Source organism: Panthera uncia, unplaced genomic scaffold (genome assembly GCF_023721935.1).
Source record: "Panthera uncia isolate 11264 unplaced genomic scaffold, Puncia_PCG_1.0 HiC_scaffold_1114, whole genome shotgun sequence".
In the NCBI taxonomy this organism is placed as follows: Eukaryota; Metazoa; Chordata; class Mammalia; order Carnivora; family Felidae; genus Panthera; species Panthera uncia.
Genome location: NW_026057716.1, coordinates 1 through 16,579, shown reverse-complemented (window position 1 = coordinate 16,579; position 16,579 = coordinate 1). Strand labels below are relative to the sequence as shown.

At 45.2% G+C, this 16,579-nt stretch overlaps 1 protein-coding gene across 1 annotated transcript; it reads right to left on the bottom strand.

Moving 5' to 3' along the window:
• Window positions 1–6: 6 nt before the first annotated feature.
• Window positions 7–16,510, bottom strand: LOC125916768 (stabilin-2-like). Its single transcript, XM_049623064.1, has 8 exons — window positions 16,402–16,510; window positions 13,965–14,042; window positions 10,832–10,930; window positions 10,636–10,743; window positions 7,521–7,652; window positions 3,578–3,706; window positions 2,260–2,316; window positions 7–848 (listed from the first exon to the last, which is right to left on the bottom strand). Exons 1-8 carry the CDS (start codon window positions 16,453–16,455, stop codon window positions 597–599), a joined length of 909 nt encoding a protein of 302 aa, XP_049479021.1. The 5' UTR covers window positions 16,456–16,510; the 3' UTR covers window positions 7–596.
• Window positions 16,511–16,579: the final 69 nt, after the last annotated feature.

Below are 16,579 nucleotides of genomic sequence, written 5' to 3'. Positions count from 1 at the left end.
TTTAAGAGTCTATGTTTTTGGTTTGTTTCTTGGTTCCTTTGTTTTGTTTTTAGATTCCACCTGTAGAATTGTTGATTCACCTGTTGTACTGGTGAAAGGAATATAACATTGTATGTTCATTCTACTTCAGTAAGAAAGTAAATGCATGAGCATGGCTGTGTTCCAAGAAAACATTTCTGGATCCTGGAAAACAAAAACCAAAAAAGCCCACAAAAGCTCTGTAGCTTGAGGGCCAGACCACCTTGCTTTCTGTAGGATAGGCAGGGGCTATGCCTAGTCTTCTGGGAGAGAAGCAGGGCAGGAAGTTATAAAGACTTTTCCTGCAGATCCCAAAGCAACAGCACAGATGTACTTAGCTCTGGGGTTCGTTTTCTAAACAAGCAGGTGCACCTTCTCTTTCCCTTATTAGGGAGCTGGCTGTCTTCTCCATCCCTTTGCATGCAAGCACACTCACAGGGCATTTCACCCTGTTGCAACAATGAGATGGTCCTTCTAGCGTCTCAGTCCTTCTGTTTCTTCACCACACAATTGAATATTGCAACTTTTACCTGTTTCCTGACTTACAGGGCTGGCCTGAGTTTTACTGTTAACCACCGCTACCTTGAATGACGATGACAACTGGAGTGGGGATGATGAGGAGGAAGAGGAGAGGCGGAAGGAATACATGTGAAGGCATCTGAAAAATATGACATATGATTACATTTCCCCATCTGCTGCAGGAATTGGAAGGGCGATTCAATCCTTATACTCACAATGACCGTTTTCATACAGCTTGGCTGGCACCCAATGAACACGGATCGCTTGCCCATGAAATAAAAGGTGTAGATACATCTCCTTGTCTCTTCGCCCTATGCAATAGAAACGATGTCAACGTTTTGGGGAAGAAGAAGTTCCAGTCCCTAGGAGAAAGTACGTGGGTGACATATCGCTGTTTCTCTGACTGAAATGTTCTGGAAAGGGAGGGGGTTGGTTTCTTGGAGCTGCTTTGTAAGAAAGGAGACACAAAATCACAATGTTGACTGCCAGAAGTGAAAGCAGGCAAAATCCAAATTAGGATACCTTAAGGTGGTACTCTGTAAAAAGAACTTTTGTCTAGAAAACTAACTCAGGAGAAGTTGTAGGAAAAGTTGTAAACTAGATAAAAATATCCTGTAATGTACCAGATTAAAACTCCAGTGAGAGAATCAGCATTGTTTTCATTATAAGTTTTCCTTCCTTCCTTCTTTCTTTTTCTTTCTTTCTTTCTCTCTCTCTCTCTCTCTCTCTCTCTCTCTCTCTCTCTCTCTCTCTTTCTTTCTTTCTTCCAGAGAGACAACGTGAGGGAGAGGGAGAGAGAGAATCCCAAGCATGCTCCATTGGGCATGGAAGGGCTTGATCTCATGGCCCTGAGATCATGACCTGAACCAAAACCAAGAGTTGGATGCTTAACTAAGCCACCAAGGTGCCCCATCATTAAAAATTTTTATTCTCATGCTATGGAAGGTGCATAAGCATCTATTTTAAAAAAATGTTTTTATGTTTAGTTTTGATAGAGAGAGAGACACACACACACACACAAAGGGTGGGTAGGGGAGGGCCAGAGAGAGGGAGACACAGAATCTGAAGCAGGATCCAGGCTCTGAGCTGTCAGCACAGAGCCCGATGTAGGGCTCAAACCCACGAACTGTGAGACCATGACCTGAGCAGAAGTCGGACGCTTAACTGACTGAGCCACACAGGCGCTCCCCATCTATTTTTTTTGGTAACGATTGGAACATTATCAGGACTGGCTCTTATAATAAATAGCTACAAGAAACATAGATTAGTAATCAATTCAAAGACATGTTTACTTCTCCCAAGTTTGCCATCTGTTTCTTAGAGGAAGTTGTAACTTCAACTAAAAGGAAACTCATCCAGATTGGATGTTGTTTGGATATAGAGTCTGCCTTCTCTGATAAGATTTCTTGCTCTTATCCTCGACTGGCTTCTGGGATGTGAAAGATGTAGAAAGTGAAAAATCTCTTCCTGCATTGTGCATCGAATGATGTGAACCCCGGCTTCTATTTATGTACTAATTAAATTTTACTTTGGTCCAAAAAAAAAATGGATTCAAGACTTTAGAAAGATGCATGTAATATAAGAAGGTAAAATTAAATTAAAGCGCAGGGATTAAAATACAGGGATGAGGGCAGAGAAAATGAGATATGCTTGAGGTTCATTTTCTAATTCGGACCGCCTAGGATCTGGAAACTATTTTATAAAAGAAGACAAAATACTTACTAGTGGTTTAGTTCCAGGTGGGCAGATCGGCTGCTGGGAACACTTCCCACATTTTCCCTTGGTAAAACACAGAGGCAAAGTGAACATTTCATGGTTATTGCTTTTACTGCAAAGTATTTTCCAGACCTTGAAGCTGACAGTATTAGCATATAGAATTGAAACTCAGAAAGATATTAGGGGAGCTCATCCGATCAGCTTCTTTCCTGTTCATTTAGATAAGCCCTTCAACTACTTGAGGTCTGAGATGTCTTAGCATTGCTTTCCTCTACTCTCTGATACTAATTATCCTCTTACCTCATTTACATCCCAATTCCTTTAACAACAGCCCTCCTTCACGGAAAACCCATTATTTAGTGAATTTGTCGAGATTCCCAGACTGAGAGGATGTGTCACACACGGTGCCCGGCCTTGGGAGCACGGGGAGCTGAGGGGTCAGTACGGAGCTGATAGATACTATTGTAAAACAATGAGCACTAGTTAGGAATGACAGAAAATTTTAAATGTGACCCATTCCTAGAACAGGAGGAGGTCAGTGTGACTGGTTCTTAACTTGGCTCGCACCAGACAGGATGGTGTGGTTGTTCAGGGTTCTGGGTCTGGGGCCAGACTGCCTGGATTTTAACTCCTTGTCTGCCACTCGCTAGCTCTGTGAACGTGGTGCATTACTTAGCCTCTCTGTGGCTCGTTTTCCCCATCTGCAAAATGGGGATAGTAATAGTACCTATTTTGTAGGGTATTGTGAGCATGGTACATGTAACATGTGTATTAACCTGTGTAAAACCATTAAAACCACATAGAATATGTGCAGTGCCTGGCACATAAGAAGCGCCCCCAAAACGTCAGCAGCTATTACTATCGAGAAAGATCCTACACTATCTCATGGACTGAAAAGTCTCCATTACTGCATCTTATGTCACACTGAAATAATCCACCTCTTTATTTTCTCTCCTCATAGACCAGGTTTGGCCAATATCTGCCATAGGTGGACCATAGCCCCCCTCTGAGCCTGTGCTAGGCATGGCTTGTTTTCCCTTTGACGAAGACCATGGCTTGAGAATTCTGCTCAATACAACCCCCCAGGCACGTTCCCAGGTACTCAAGGTATAATTTATTGCACCAGATTTTGAGTCCATTGGGGTAGGGATCATGTCTTATATACCTTTGTAGAGCCAAGCTCATTCTGCTTTTTTGTACATCAGAGATGCTCACTCAGCGTTTTTCAACTGAATTGAGATACCCTGATAGATGAAACTCATGCTTAACAAATTTATAAAAAACTAAGCCAACAGTTGCATCATTGGCCTTGGATATAACTTACTTGTACAATCGTAGTGTCGTTGTTGTCACATCTATTCTTCTGAATTTCCAAAACTTTCCCCAAACCATGGATCACTCCCTTGTCAGTGGCTGCATTGGTGTAGTTTATTGGAGCCTCATTTACGTAGAGCTATAACCAAGAGGGTTAAATGTGAGTTTTAGTGTAGTGATTTCAAGGGAAATAGGGAAGATCGGGATTGGAGGCAACAATATCACAACAACCTAGGAGATATTCCAGTATTCACCTCGAAGATAACACACTGTAGTGGAAAAGACCCTCCTAAGGGAGGAGAGTCTAAGTAACAGTCTCGCACCTGGCACCAACTTGTTGTGTGACAATGGGCCAATGGTTTTTCCTCTCTAAATCTCAACTTCCTCTTTTGTAAAAGGAAGATGCTGTTCTAGAGAATCTCTAAGGTTTTACTCCACCTCTCACATTAGGTGGTTTATGACCATTTGAGGAATTCTGAATCATGATTGTTATGTTAGTGCCACTGGCAAAATGGCACCATGGACGTGCTCAGCTGTGCTGTGGACTGGTGGTCCTGGAGGTGTGAATGCCTTCCAAAACAAAGATGTGGAGAATGAGACTCATTGGCCTTTCAGCACATCTCTATGGTTAATTGGCAAGCAACCCTCACAAAGGCCAAGTGACAGGCACTTAAGAAAAAACAACAACTAGCATTTTTTTTAGTGTTTTTGTTTGTGAAAAGAGTTCCACTAGGTAGTATCATTTCCCAGTGTGTGGTGAATGCTCAGAGGTTCTTCATGAAAGGCTGCTAACTCCAACTTTGAGCTATAACTTGTTTTATTTTGATTTTTTTTAAAGAGAGGATACCTTAATGATTGAGTAATACAAAACAAGGGAATCTACTAATTCATTCATTAATGTAAATAATAAAACTGGAAACAAATGGTTCTTTAAAAAATTGGTCTCTGTGTGTGTGTGTGTGTGTGTGTGTGTGTGTGTGTGTGAGTTGGGAGAAGGGGAAATCTTCAGTGCACTAAGAAAAAGTTAAGTTTGTAACCAATAAGGGCTTCAAAATGATTAATAACATCCCCAGACTCCCCACAGCAGCAATATTAAAATGATTCTTCCAAGTGCTGAAACTTGAACTCCCATGGAATGTTGAAGTCCCTTATGTTTATTTGAAGTCAGGTGACTTTCCACTGGGTGTTGAGGTAAATCACGGCCGAGCTCCACAGGTGTTCTAGCGTCTGTGTAGATCTGTAAGACTAGCCGGGAACTTTACTGGTCGTGTCGAATGGTGGTTGCACCACAAACTTCCAGAATTCTGAGACACTGAACACTTTAAAAAATATCAAAATGGCAGAACTTCTGATGCTGTAATACTGTTGATTTGCATGAAAAAAGTCTGAATCATCTTCATGGTGAGATATACTCAGGGAATTACAGGCTGCATTAAAATTTTTATTTGAGGGGCGCCTGGGTGGCTCAGTCGGTTAAGCGGCCGACTTTGGCTCAGGTCATGATCTCGCAGTCCATGAGTTCTAGCCCCACATCGGGCTCTGTACTGACAGCTCAGAGGCTGGAGCCTACTTCAGATTCTGTGTCTCCCTCTCTCTGACCCTCCCCTGTTCATGCTCTGTCTCTCCCTGTCTCAAAAATAAATAAACGTTAAAAAAAATTTAAAAAAAATTAAATAAAAAATAAAATTTTTATTTGAACACAACTTTACTTGATTAGAGAAATTTTTCCTACAACTCCGTTGTCCTAAGAGAAAGCAAATGAGTTATCAATAAAAGCAAAACCTTGACTGTAAGAGAACTATTTGTTTATTTTAGGATAAAGCCTCTATTGTAAGATTTCTCTGGATCAAAGAATTTCCGAGCAAATGGAAAATAACCATGACAGAGTTGAAATTGCTCCAACTAAATGCATTAGAAAATTCGTCTTTCTGTGATGAAATAAGAAATGATACAGTTCGGTGTGCCTGGGTGGCTCAGTCGGTTAAGCGTCCGACTTTGGCTCAGGTCATGATCTCGCCGTTCATGGGTTCGAATCCCATGTTGGGCTTTCTGCTGTCAGCACAGAGCCCACTTCGGATCCTCTGTCCTTCTTTCTCTTTGCCCCCCTCCACTTGCATACTCTCACAAACTCTCTCTCTCAAAAACAAATAAACATTTAAAAAAATGATATGGATAAAAACAAAAAAAGTTCTTTACCAATCAAAACTTGCTTAACGGGAAAAATAAGAAAATGTATCTAAAAGGATCTCTTCAAAGTTATTGTACAATAGGTGGGATTATTTACAGGAGTCAGAGGAGAATATTTGGAGTTAGATTATTCGGTAAGACTCAAGCTCTTTTTTTTTTTTTTTTTTTTTTTTTTTTAACCCAAGCAGGTTAAAACAAAACACACACAAAAATTAACTTGTGGTTCAATGACAATACCATTGAGAGCATTGCTTTTAAGATTGCACTTTTTTATTTTTATTTTTTAAAGTTTATTTATTTTTGAGAGGGAGAGAGAGAGAGAGGGACAGTACAAGTAGGGGAGTGGCAGAGAGAGAGAGGGAGACACAGAATGCCAAGCAGGCTCCAGGCTCTGAGCTGTCAGCACAGAGCCTGATGCAGGGCTCGAACCCATGAACTGTTAGACCTGAACTCAAGTCAGATGTTTAACTGACTGAACCACCCAGGTGCCCCAGGATTGCACTTTTTGAAAGGCTCCAATAATAGTATTTTTCAAAAATGTCTGTGATTAAACTTTCCTTTTCACAGAACACCTAGGTTATCTTAAACAATAATTTGTTTTTATTAGTTTTCCTTAGGAGAATTTATACTAGAATCACCCTGTGAGTTTCTCGCTGAATTTTCATAAACTGATCTTCCTTGATGTTTGAAATATTTAAATAGAATTACACTTGAAGCACTTTATTTTTATTTTATTTTTTTAAATTAAATTTTTTTAAATGTTTATTTTTGAGAGAAAGAGACAGAGAGAGAGAGAGAGAGCAAGGGAGGGGCAGAGAGAGAGAGAGGGAGGGAGACAAAGAATCTGAAGTAGGTTCCAGGCTCCGAGCTGCCACCACAGAGCCCAATGCGGGGCTCGAACTCACAAACTGTGAGATCTTGACCTGAGCCACAGTTGGACATTTAACCAACTGAGCCACTCAGGAGCCCCTACACTTGAAATACTTCAAATGTTTAGTCTCATCAATTCTTTTTCATGAATCCTGAAGACTTTGAAATAATTAGGGGTTGTGTGAGGTAAATACTGAGCATCCGTGTGGGGGCAGTTGGTCCCAGGACCGCGGTCTGTGCGATCAGGCAATCATGACGTTACTCATTTGGCTGCTGGACCCCACATGTCACTTGGCCCCCTCAGCCAGTGCCATGTCCTGGGAGTTGGGGTTTGCTGCCATGTCCACTGTTATCTTAGAGAGTGCTCAGGGACTGTCTGTTGGGTTTGTTAGGAATCACTGTCAAAGGGCACCTGTGACTGCTGGAATTCAAATACCGTGATTAGTGAAGCCGCACTGATTGTCCCGAGGCTGGTAACAGGGAGTGTGTTGAAGCTTGACAGTCTGTTTTCTCTTTACGGTGGAACATAGGCAACTGTCCTTTGTGGATAAGGCGGAGGAAGCACTGGTGAGATTTGTTTCAACAAGGAAGTGATGATGGTGGATAGGCGCTAAGACCCTCATTCCTGTCATTCCTGTTGTTTTGGTTTTGTTTTTTGGTTTATATATTTATTTTGAGAGAGCTAGAGACAGCAGGAGCAGGGGAGGGGCAGAGAGAGAGGGAGAGAGAGAGAATCCCAAGCAGGCTCCATGCTGCCAGGGCAGAGCCTGAGGCGGGGCTCGAACCCACGAAACCCATGAGATCATGACCTGAGCCGAAACCAAGAGTCGGACGCTTAACTGACTGGGCTGCCCAGGCACCCCCTCCTTCCTGGGTGGTAAGTAAAAGGATCGCACCTGGTCGTCACGGAGGAAGAAGCCGATGAAGAAGGAAAAGCCCAGCATGGTCTCCCGGTGCATGCCGTTGTGCAGGTTGTTCTTCAGGAGTTTCTCCTCCAAGACCACGTGATACCTGAGCACGTCCTCCTCCTGGGCAACACACAGAACTGAGAGTCAACCCATAGGTCAGCCTGTCCCAGTTACTTGCCAGGCACCGTGGGGATCACAAGAGCAACAGCTTGTTGAACTGCAAGTTTTGGCCAAGACATCATGAGGCGATAGATGTTAAATACTAAATCTGAGATGCAATACCTCGGACTTGGCCGGTCTTCCATGTGGGATGGTCAGGAACTCCTGATGTGACCCTAAAACCCAGACTGAGATGATTTCTTTGAAGAGACGTGCTGTGAACAGAGGGTCCCCACACCCCAGCCTGCCTTTCGCCTCAGGGGCTATAAGAGGAGATTCGATGGGATGTTTTGAAGAACATGATCTGTGTGCCCTGCAGATAGGGTGACCTGTGGGACCAGGTTTTACTCAGAGCTGAGCAATCTCATGTCATAGCTGGCTGGCAGGGTGGAGGGTGGAGGAGGGTGGACAGGCCAGCACTCCCAGTGCTGGCTTGGGACGAGAGAGGACGTGTGTCCTGTGGACCAGATGTGTGGTTCTCTGAGAGAACTGGGGCCTTAGGTCCTATCTTAGATGGGTGCTCACTGGGGCAGACAGGCTCCCCCTGGGGAAAAGCCGGAGGTGGGTTCTGGATGCTTAGGGTCCAAGGAGGAGATAAATGACTACAGCAGTAGGATGCATGCACACAGGTCAGGGGACAGCAGTCAGAGACCACTGGTGATGAGTGGGGTCTCCGAAGGACCCACCAAAGTGGGGAGAGGGTAGGAAGAGGGAGGGGGAGAGAGAGCACGCTTTGAAACCCTGACCTGGCCCAGAAACAGCAATGGCATCTCAAGATGGTACCAGTTAGGTAAGACCCTTCCTACCCTTTTCAGTTCTCCTCCTGAGAACCCCGAACCCACCCTCCACACTCTGCTTTTGTGATGCCGCAGTTGCGACCGCAGTCTACAGTTTTCCTTTGCCTGGGCTCCTGGTAGGTTCTGCCCGTAGAAAGTGCTAGAAGGAGACTGTGAGGCCTATTAGAACTGAAGGAGGGAGAAGGGATTTCCTCCTTCTGTTTGCTTCCTGTTTCTATGGGCATCACCCAAGCCCCGCTCTGCACCCCAGAGGGGCAGCTGGATCTGGAGGGAAGGGCTTCTCAGCCCCTGCCAGGCAACACCCTCTGCTGGAGTCTGGGTCCTGGACCCCCAGGGACCCTCCTTCAGGGTCAGAGATGCCAGGTGAACATTGCCCCCTCCGCAGAGGTCGGAGTTACAGCTCCGAGAGGCTCTTGCTCTGCATTTCTCTAAATTTTAGTAATTCTAACCTCTTCCTTTTGCTCTTCCAGCCTTTTGGGTCTAGACGCTTCCTGCTACTGCTACCTCTGACTTCTCTCTCCCTCCTTTTAACCTTTCAGTTATATTTACACAGCTTTGTACCCGATCAACAATTCATGATATTAAACTCTCTCCGGTATGGCTTCTGTCTCCTGATGGACCCTGGTTGATTCAAGAACAAGCCCCCTCCTCCAGTTTCTCACCTAGACAAAGCCCCAGCAGGGAACAGTGAGAGATGTGATTTGAAATCCAGTTCGACATGTTGATTATTACTGGAATTTTTTTTAACTTAATTGAGACTGTGTTTGTGACTTCACATGGTCATAGGACTTTTGGGAAAAACGGAAAAGTTGTGGGATTGCCTGAAGTTTCATCCCAGGCGAGGAAAAGAATATTTTCCACTGGACACATTCAAAGGGACTGGGGCAAGGCAGAGGAGATCCCAGGATCCTGATCCCATCCCAGGTGTCCTGCTTTTTCAATATGCTAGTCACAAAAATCTAGGACAGTGTCCCTGACTTCATGGAGTTTATAATCTACTTGGAGAGCTAAGGTTCGCTCACTTGAAAGGACAATTCACCCAGATAGTACTGCAGGGGTGTGCAAATGGTCTGAATTCAGAGGCAGGGGAGATTTTCTGAAGGCTCTGGTGGCCAGGGCCAGCTTCCCTGAGGCAGTCAGAGTGGACTTGAAGAATAGGTAGGGAGATTCAGGAGGTAGTGAAGGCAAAAGGGCAGTGTGTGTGTGTGTGTGTGTGTGTGTGTGTGTGTGTGTGTATGCACGCACATGTGTGTGTGCACATGTGTGTGTGCATGTGTGGGTAGATATGAACAAAGGCACCAAACACATCTTGGCTTGTTTAGGGTCTCTGAGACTGTCCCTCTGGTTAGACCATGTGGTTTCTGCAGAGAATGGGTGGGCCCAAGGATGACACTAAGGGGCTTCACAGGTAAGTCCGCATTTCGTTAGTATCTGGGGCTCAGTCACCCTATTTGAAGATGTAAGGGAAAGAAAGCTGTGTGCTTGCTGTGCAAATACACCTTCAAACATGTCCTTTCATCATGGGGCAGGGGGCTGGGGGCAGGGGGCGGGGGGGCAGGGCAACCCCCGGCCCCTATGTGAAAATTCCGGAGCCACCACCGGAATAGAGGATGAATGGTGGCCAGTTAATGGAGGCCTTAGATATCTGGGGAGGTAGTCTGAACTGAGATGGGGACGCATTCAAGGGTTTTGAGGCAGACAGTGTCATATTGGAGCTCTGCATTCTTTGACAAAATCCTTTGACAAATCTGGGCTGTGTAGCCCCAGATGTTAGAAACCAGGAAGGACAGAGGTGGGAGAAGAGGATGAAGACAGAGACCACCCACTCTCTCTCCGTCCTTGCCGCAGACATCTCAGTGGCCCGGGGCCAGGAGAGGCAGGGCCAGGAAGGAGGGTGACTATGAGGATCCTTCCAGGTTCCTGGGACACCTGCGTCCTCGTGTACAAGGGCCCCAGTGTGTGCTTCCATGGGTATGAATGAAACAAGAAAGCGGAGAAAGTCTCGGTGCGGGTTTACGTTAAGTGTCTGCACATGGACAAGGAAGTTTTGATTGAAAGAGTGAGATTGTACATGACTGATGGATGGAAAGAGGTTGAGTTTGAACGTTCAGAAAATAATGTGCCTGGTTATCCTTCCCAATACCTACCAGAGTTGCAATCTTCTTCTCCCGGATGTAATTCTCAATGGCGTCGTTGTTTGGAGCAAACACTGTATAAGCATCTGCTGCCTCGATCGCACTCGCCAGATTATATTGCTGCAATGGAGGGAGACAAGAACGCATGAGGGATTCCCGTTGCCAGGTAACCCGAGCAAGTGGGTCACGCAGAGAATGTGGTACCTACAATGATGTAGCCCCGGAAGATGGAATAGTTGGGCATCTGGTCCAGCCGCGTGAGCAGGTTTGGTAGGGAGCCAGTTAGACTTCTTCGAGGCACCAGAACCTGGGGAAGTAAGCCCCCAAACTCTGTTAGCATGTGTCAGCAGGGCTTGTTGCCCTCCGGTACATAGGTTCATGTCACGTGACAATATGCAATGAAGAGTGCCTCTGCGCATTTAAAAATTTTTTTTTTAACGTTTATTTATTTTTGAGACAGAGAGAGACAGAGCATGAACAGGGGAGGGGCAGAGAGAGAGGGAGACACAGAATCTGAAACAGGCTCCAGGCTCTGAGCTGTCAGCACAGAGCCTGATGCTGGGCTCGAACTCACGGACCATGAGATCATAACCTGAGCCGAAGTCGGACGCTTAACCGACCAAGACACCCAGGCGCCCCTCTCTGCGCATTTTAAAAAGGGCACCATTTCCTCTGACACTTGGCGATACCAAATGGGTGCGCAGCCTGGGGAGTGAAGGGGGCTGGGTTTTAGCCAGGCGCCTTTATACACGGCACAACTTGTACAAGTGTTCATGGTGGCCCTGACGAAGGTCCACGGGCAGGTACAGGAGGTCTTTAGGGGGCCAGCGCAACCCAGAGGCTAAGCAGAGACCTTGAGCCAGTTGACAGGCATCCAGGAATCTTTTGTGGTCACATAACTTCTTCCTCAATCCAGTTATTTAACCATGAGGGGCCTTAGTTGTCTCAGTTTTTAAAAAGAGTGTTTATTTATTTATTTATTTTTTATAAAGTTTTTTTTTTTTAACGTTTATTTATTTTTGAGACAGAGAGAGACAGGGCATGAACGGGGGAGGGTCAGAGAGAGAGGGAGACACAGAATCGGAAACAGGCTCCAGACTCTGAGCAGTCAGCACAGAGCCCAACGCGGGGCTCGAACTCATATACCGCGAGATGGTGACCTGAGCCGAAGTCAGACGCTTAACTGACTGAGCCACCCAGGCGCCCCATTTATTTATTTATTTATTTAGAGAGAGCAAGCACGAGCGAGGGAGGGACAGGGAGAGAGAGAGGGAGACAGAGAGAATCCCAAGCAGGCTCCGCACTGTCAGTGCCGAGCCCGACGCGGGGCTCGAACTCACGAACCGTGAGATCATGACCTGAGCTGAAATCAAGAATTGACGCTTAACTGACTGAGCCACCTGGGTGCCCCTTATCTGTCCTATTTGTGACGTGAGGACAGTCATGTCTATTTTCTTAGGGCCGGTGTAAAAATTAAATGAGAGAACGTGACGGGATATTTTGTACGGTGCCCTGTACCTGCTGGGCTGTCAACCATCCTAACTGTCACCGTGGATGAGGCTGGGTGCCACTGCTGCCGAGGGACACAGTGGTGCGGCCCACCCCCCTGGGACCTGCCATCAGGTGGGAGGGCATAGTGTGCTGGATGAACCATACACCCAGTTCCTCCCATGGGAGGACAGAGGAAGGAGAAAGGCATAAAACCAGCATTTGTGGAGGGAAGGCCTGCTGGGCAGCAGGCATCGAGAGAGAAGGTGTTATTTATTTATTTATTTATTTAAAAAAAATTTTTTTTAACGTTTATTTATTTTTGAGACAGAGAGAGACAGAGCATGAACGGGGGAGGGGCAGAGAGAGAGGGAGACACAGAATCGGAAGCAGGCTCCAGGCTCTGAGCCATCGGCCCAGAGCCCGATGCGGGGCTCAAACTCACTGAGTGTGAGATCGTGACCTGAGCTGAAGTCGGACGCTTAACCGACTGAGCCACCCAGGTGCCCCGAGAAGGTGTTATTTAATTCTTACCAGAGGAGAAAAATGAGGCTCAGATTGGTTATGTGGCTTGCCCAAGGTCACATAGCTAGCTACGGGCTGGTACCTAGATACTACACGCCATCCTTGATGATATGGGCCTCAGGGATGAAGGAAGGCTTGAAAGAGGAGGTGAGACCTGAACTGGCCCCATGATAATACTCAGTTCAGGAGACAGACTGAGGTATCGCTGTACTAACAAGGTGTGTAAATGAGTCAGGGTAATTTTATGTTTTCCAAAAAGGTTTTTAGTCCTTTGGAAAGCCAGGATTGGAGAAGAAAAATACCCTTGCTAAGTAATGTTCTTCATAAACCCAGGGCGCCTGTGTGGCTCAGTCGGTTAAGCGTCTGATTCCTGATTTCAGCTCCGGTCGTGATCTCACGTTTCATGCATTCAAGCCCTGCGTCAGGCTCCGCGCTGACAGAGAGGAGCCTGCTTGGGATTCTCTCTCCCTCTCTCTCTCTCTCTCTTTGCCGCCCCCCCCCCACTCTCTCTAAGTAAATAGACATTAAAAAAAAGTCATAAACCCAACATATTTCTGTGCAAGTGATGAATCACTTGCTCAAAAATGTTTTTCTTAATGCCTCTCACTAATACAAAGAAATTGCAAGGTTTTTACAAGATAACGCATCTAGGAGTCTTAAAATTGCCTCTCTTTTCTGAATAGAAATAGTTGAACTTTTCTGTAAATTAAAATCAAAAGTGAGTATATAAGTGCCAAGAGAGGATAATTTTAGTTAAAATGCTGTTAGTTAATTGTCTTTTCCGATTTCCCACCTTTCAAAAGTTCCCAGTGTACCCTCACTTCTCACCTGAATTTTCAATGAAAATCCTAATATAGTAACTGAAAATTACAGGATAGCTTAAACTCCCATTTCCCACTATGCTTTTTTTTTTTAATCACATACCTTTGAGTACCGTTGAATTGTGTCTTAGAAGAAAATGAAAATTTCAAAATACCTTTTCTACCCTTTTCCATTTTTTTTCTAGGGCCTTCCTTCCCCCATCTTTTTAGGGTGCAACAATGCAGAAAGGGGAGAGGAAAACCATACATAACCCCTTGCTTCTCCTCCAGTTCCTGATTAAGATATCCTCATAAGTAAGAAATATAATCTAGGTGACCATCCTTGATGTAGGGCCCGTGGCAGAATATAGCCTGAATAAATAGGCTGAGTCTGACCGGATGAACAGAGCCTCTAAACACTTTTAACACTAAAGTCATGGGGCACAACACAGGTTTCTTTTACATTAAGGGTAGCCTGTCCCCGCAAAAGACACAGAACAGGATGTGTGAAACATTGCAAGTCTGTACCTTGTTGATGATGTGTATCACGCCATTTGTGGCTGCATTGTCGCTGTCAATGACAGATGCTCCTTCGATTGTGACATTCTGTAAATGCAAGCCACCATGGGAAGGTGAGTGTCCTTAGAGTCGTACATCCACGGATTGAAAGTGTTTCTGGGTTTTACACTTCTTGAGCAGTAGCAACTCTCACACTTTGGATTATGACCCAAAGCTAGAAATGTCCTTAATTGTGACACACTAGACATCACACACACACACACACACACACACACACACACACACACACACACACGCACACAATCAAAATGAAGTGATACTTTCCTCTACTATTTGGGAGGTCCCAGAATACCAATTCTTGTCTTTTCTATTTCATTCAGAGAGTGCTGGTTGAGGCTCACCAAAGTGATCCTGCAGTTTGAAAAGCAGTGTAGACAGTGTTGTGTGGGTTGAATTGTGTCCTCAATATTCATACGTTGGAGTCCTAACCCCTAGTACCTCAGAATGGGACCTATTTGGAAATAGGGTCTTTATAGAGGTAATCACATTAAAATGAGATCATTATGGTAGGTCTTAGTTCAATATGGCTGGTGTTCTTATAAGAAGAAGAAATTTGGACATAGCTGTACAGGGAGAACACTGTGTGAGCGTGAAGAAGGCCATGTCCAAGCCAAGGAGAGAGGCTGGAACAGCTCCTTCCACAGCCCCTGGGAACAAATCTTGCTCACACCTCGATCTTGGACTTCTGGCCTCCAGAACCTTGAGACAAAATTCTCTGTTGTTTGAGCCACTCGCTTTGTGGCGCGTGGTGAAAGCAGCCTTAGCAAACTAATGGGGACAGTAACCGACTTTCCTGATCAGCATCCAGCTACTTTTCAAGAGCATTGATTACCCCACCTACCCACCAACCCAGTCACCAACTAACCATGACACAACTGGGACTCCGTTCTCTCTACTTTCCTTTCTTCTTCTCCTCACCATTACCCTTTATTTAAAATCCCTTCTGGGACCCTAGGTGCAGAAGGGGACTCGTCTCACCCTGAGCAGCTCCCAAGTTACATCAGCAGAATCCCTGAAATAAGCATTCCTGGCCACCTTGCACATCTCTTTTGGTTAAAGGGAGACATTTATATCAGACATAGGAACTCATTAAAAATGTGTCTCTGGTGGTTAGTTCCTCCAGGTCAATGGTCCCAATTGATTTGTCTCAGAATGTATAGAACCTGCGATTAGCCTGCCCAGGATGGGTGTTCAATAAATGCTTGCTAAGAGAATCAGCTAAAACACTGAAGGAAGGGGTGCCTGGGTGGCTCAGGTGGTTAAATGTCTGACTTGGGCTCGGGTCATGATCTCGTGGTTCATGGGGTCAAGCCCCACATCAGGCTCTGTGCTGACAGCTTGGAACCTGGAACCTGCTTCAGATTCTGTGTCTCCCTCTCTCTCTACCCCTCCCTGCTCGTGCTCTGTCTCTCTCTCTCTCAAAAATAAATAAACATAAAAAAAATTAAACACTTATGGAAAACAACACATTGATATATGTATGTAATGCACTGACATTATTATAATATGTAAAGAATCCATGGGCTGTATGCAACTCTTTTTGGCTTTCTAAAAAGACTGATCTGATGAAGTACATACATTCTGGTAATTCTAGGCATAGACCCTTTTCACAGTGCTCACGCCAATGAGTAGGAAGGTAAAAATGTTTTAGAGCAGTAATTCTAAGACATTTTTGACTGTGGCCCATGGTCCACTGATGTGGCAGTTCCCACTTTCTAGCAGAATCATCATTTTCATCTTGTGCAGTTCACATAAAGAGCTATAAAACACTGCCCTATGCAGCAGGGCAGCCAGACTTCCTGATGAAGACAGAATCTAAGTCCTGACACATGGCAGTAAGGTCCAGAGGGCAAGCTCTATGGGGCTCTGGCACTGCCCTAACTCCACGTAGAAGGTGCTCAACAGATATTTGTTGATCCACCCCGACCTAATATACAATTTTAGCAATCTATAACGTCTCTAGTAGGTTACCAGTAATCAGCTTTTAGTTAACCATATACAAATAACCAAAGTTGTGAAATTGCATAACATTTACCCAGGACAATGGAAAGATTTGCCTTTGTGGATCAGTTTGTGGTCTGTTGGAAGGAGCCACATGGCCAACCAGTGGGTGGGGGGGGTGCACATTTTATAGGATCACTACTACAGAGTAATGTGTGTGTGCATGCCTGTGTGTGTGTGTGTGTGTGTGTGTGTGTGTGTGTGTGTGTGTGTATGAATATATGTTGGCAGTTGTTGAAGCTGGGTGATGCCTACATGGAAGTTCTATTCTTGATCCATGTTTGCTCATGTTTGGACATTTCCACAACACAGAAATTGTTAAGAGGGCAGCATGAACACAGATGACACATCTCCACTAAACAGACAAATTAGAACACTCTCTTACCCCATCTGCCTTTGCCAGGTGAAGGAAGTTGCCCTGCAAAGACGTTGCCAGCATGTCAGAAGGTGACAGAGCCCACAGATCTGCCACTCTGTACGTGCCTAGTAGCACATGGTATCTGAAACGACAGTCCATAATGGCTACAGTGAAGGATCCATGCATGAGGCAGTATCATCGAGTA

What these genes read in the sequence shown, in the direction of transcription:
- LOC125916768 (XM_049623064.1), bottom strand. Translation starts at nt 16,455, where the DNA reads ATGCTGGCAACGTCTTTGCAGGGCAACTTCCTTCACCTGGCAAAGGCA. An exon ending in TCTTCCGGGGCTACATCATT is followed by an intron (nt 10,744 to 10,831) that starts GTAGGTACCACA and finishes CCTCCATTGCAG; the next exon opens with CAATATAATCTGGCGAGTGC. An exon ending in ACGACACTACGATTGTACAA is followed by an intron (nt 2,317 to 3,577) that starts GTAAGTTATATC and finishes TGTTTTACCAAG; the next exon opens with GGAAAATGTGGGAAGTGTTC.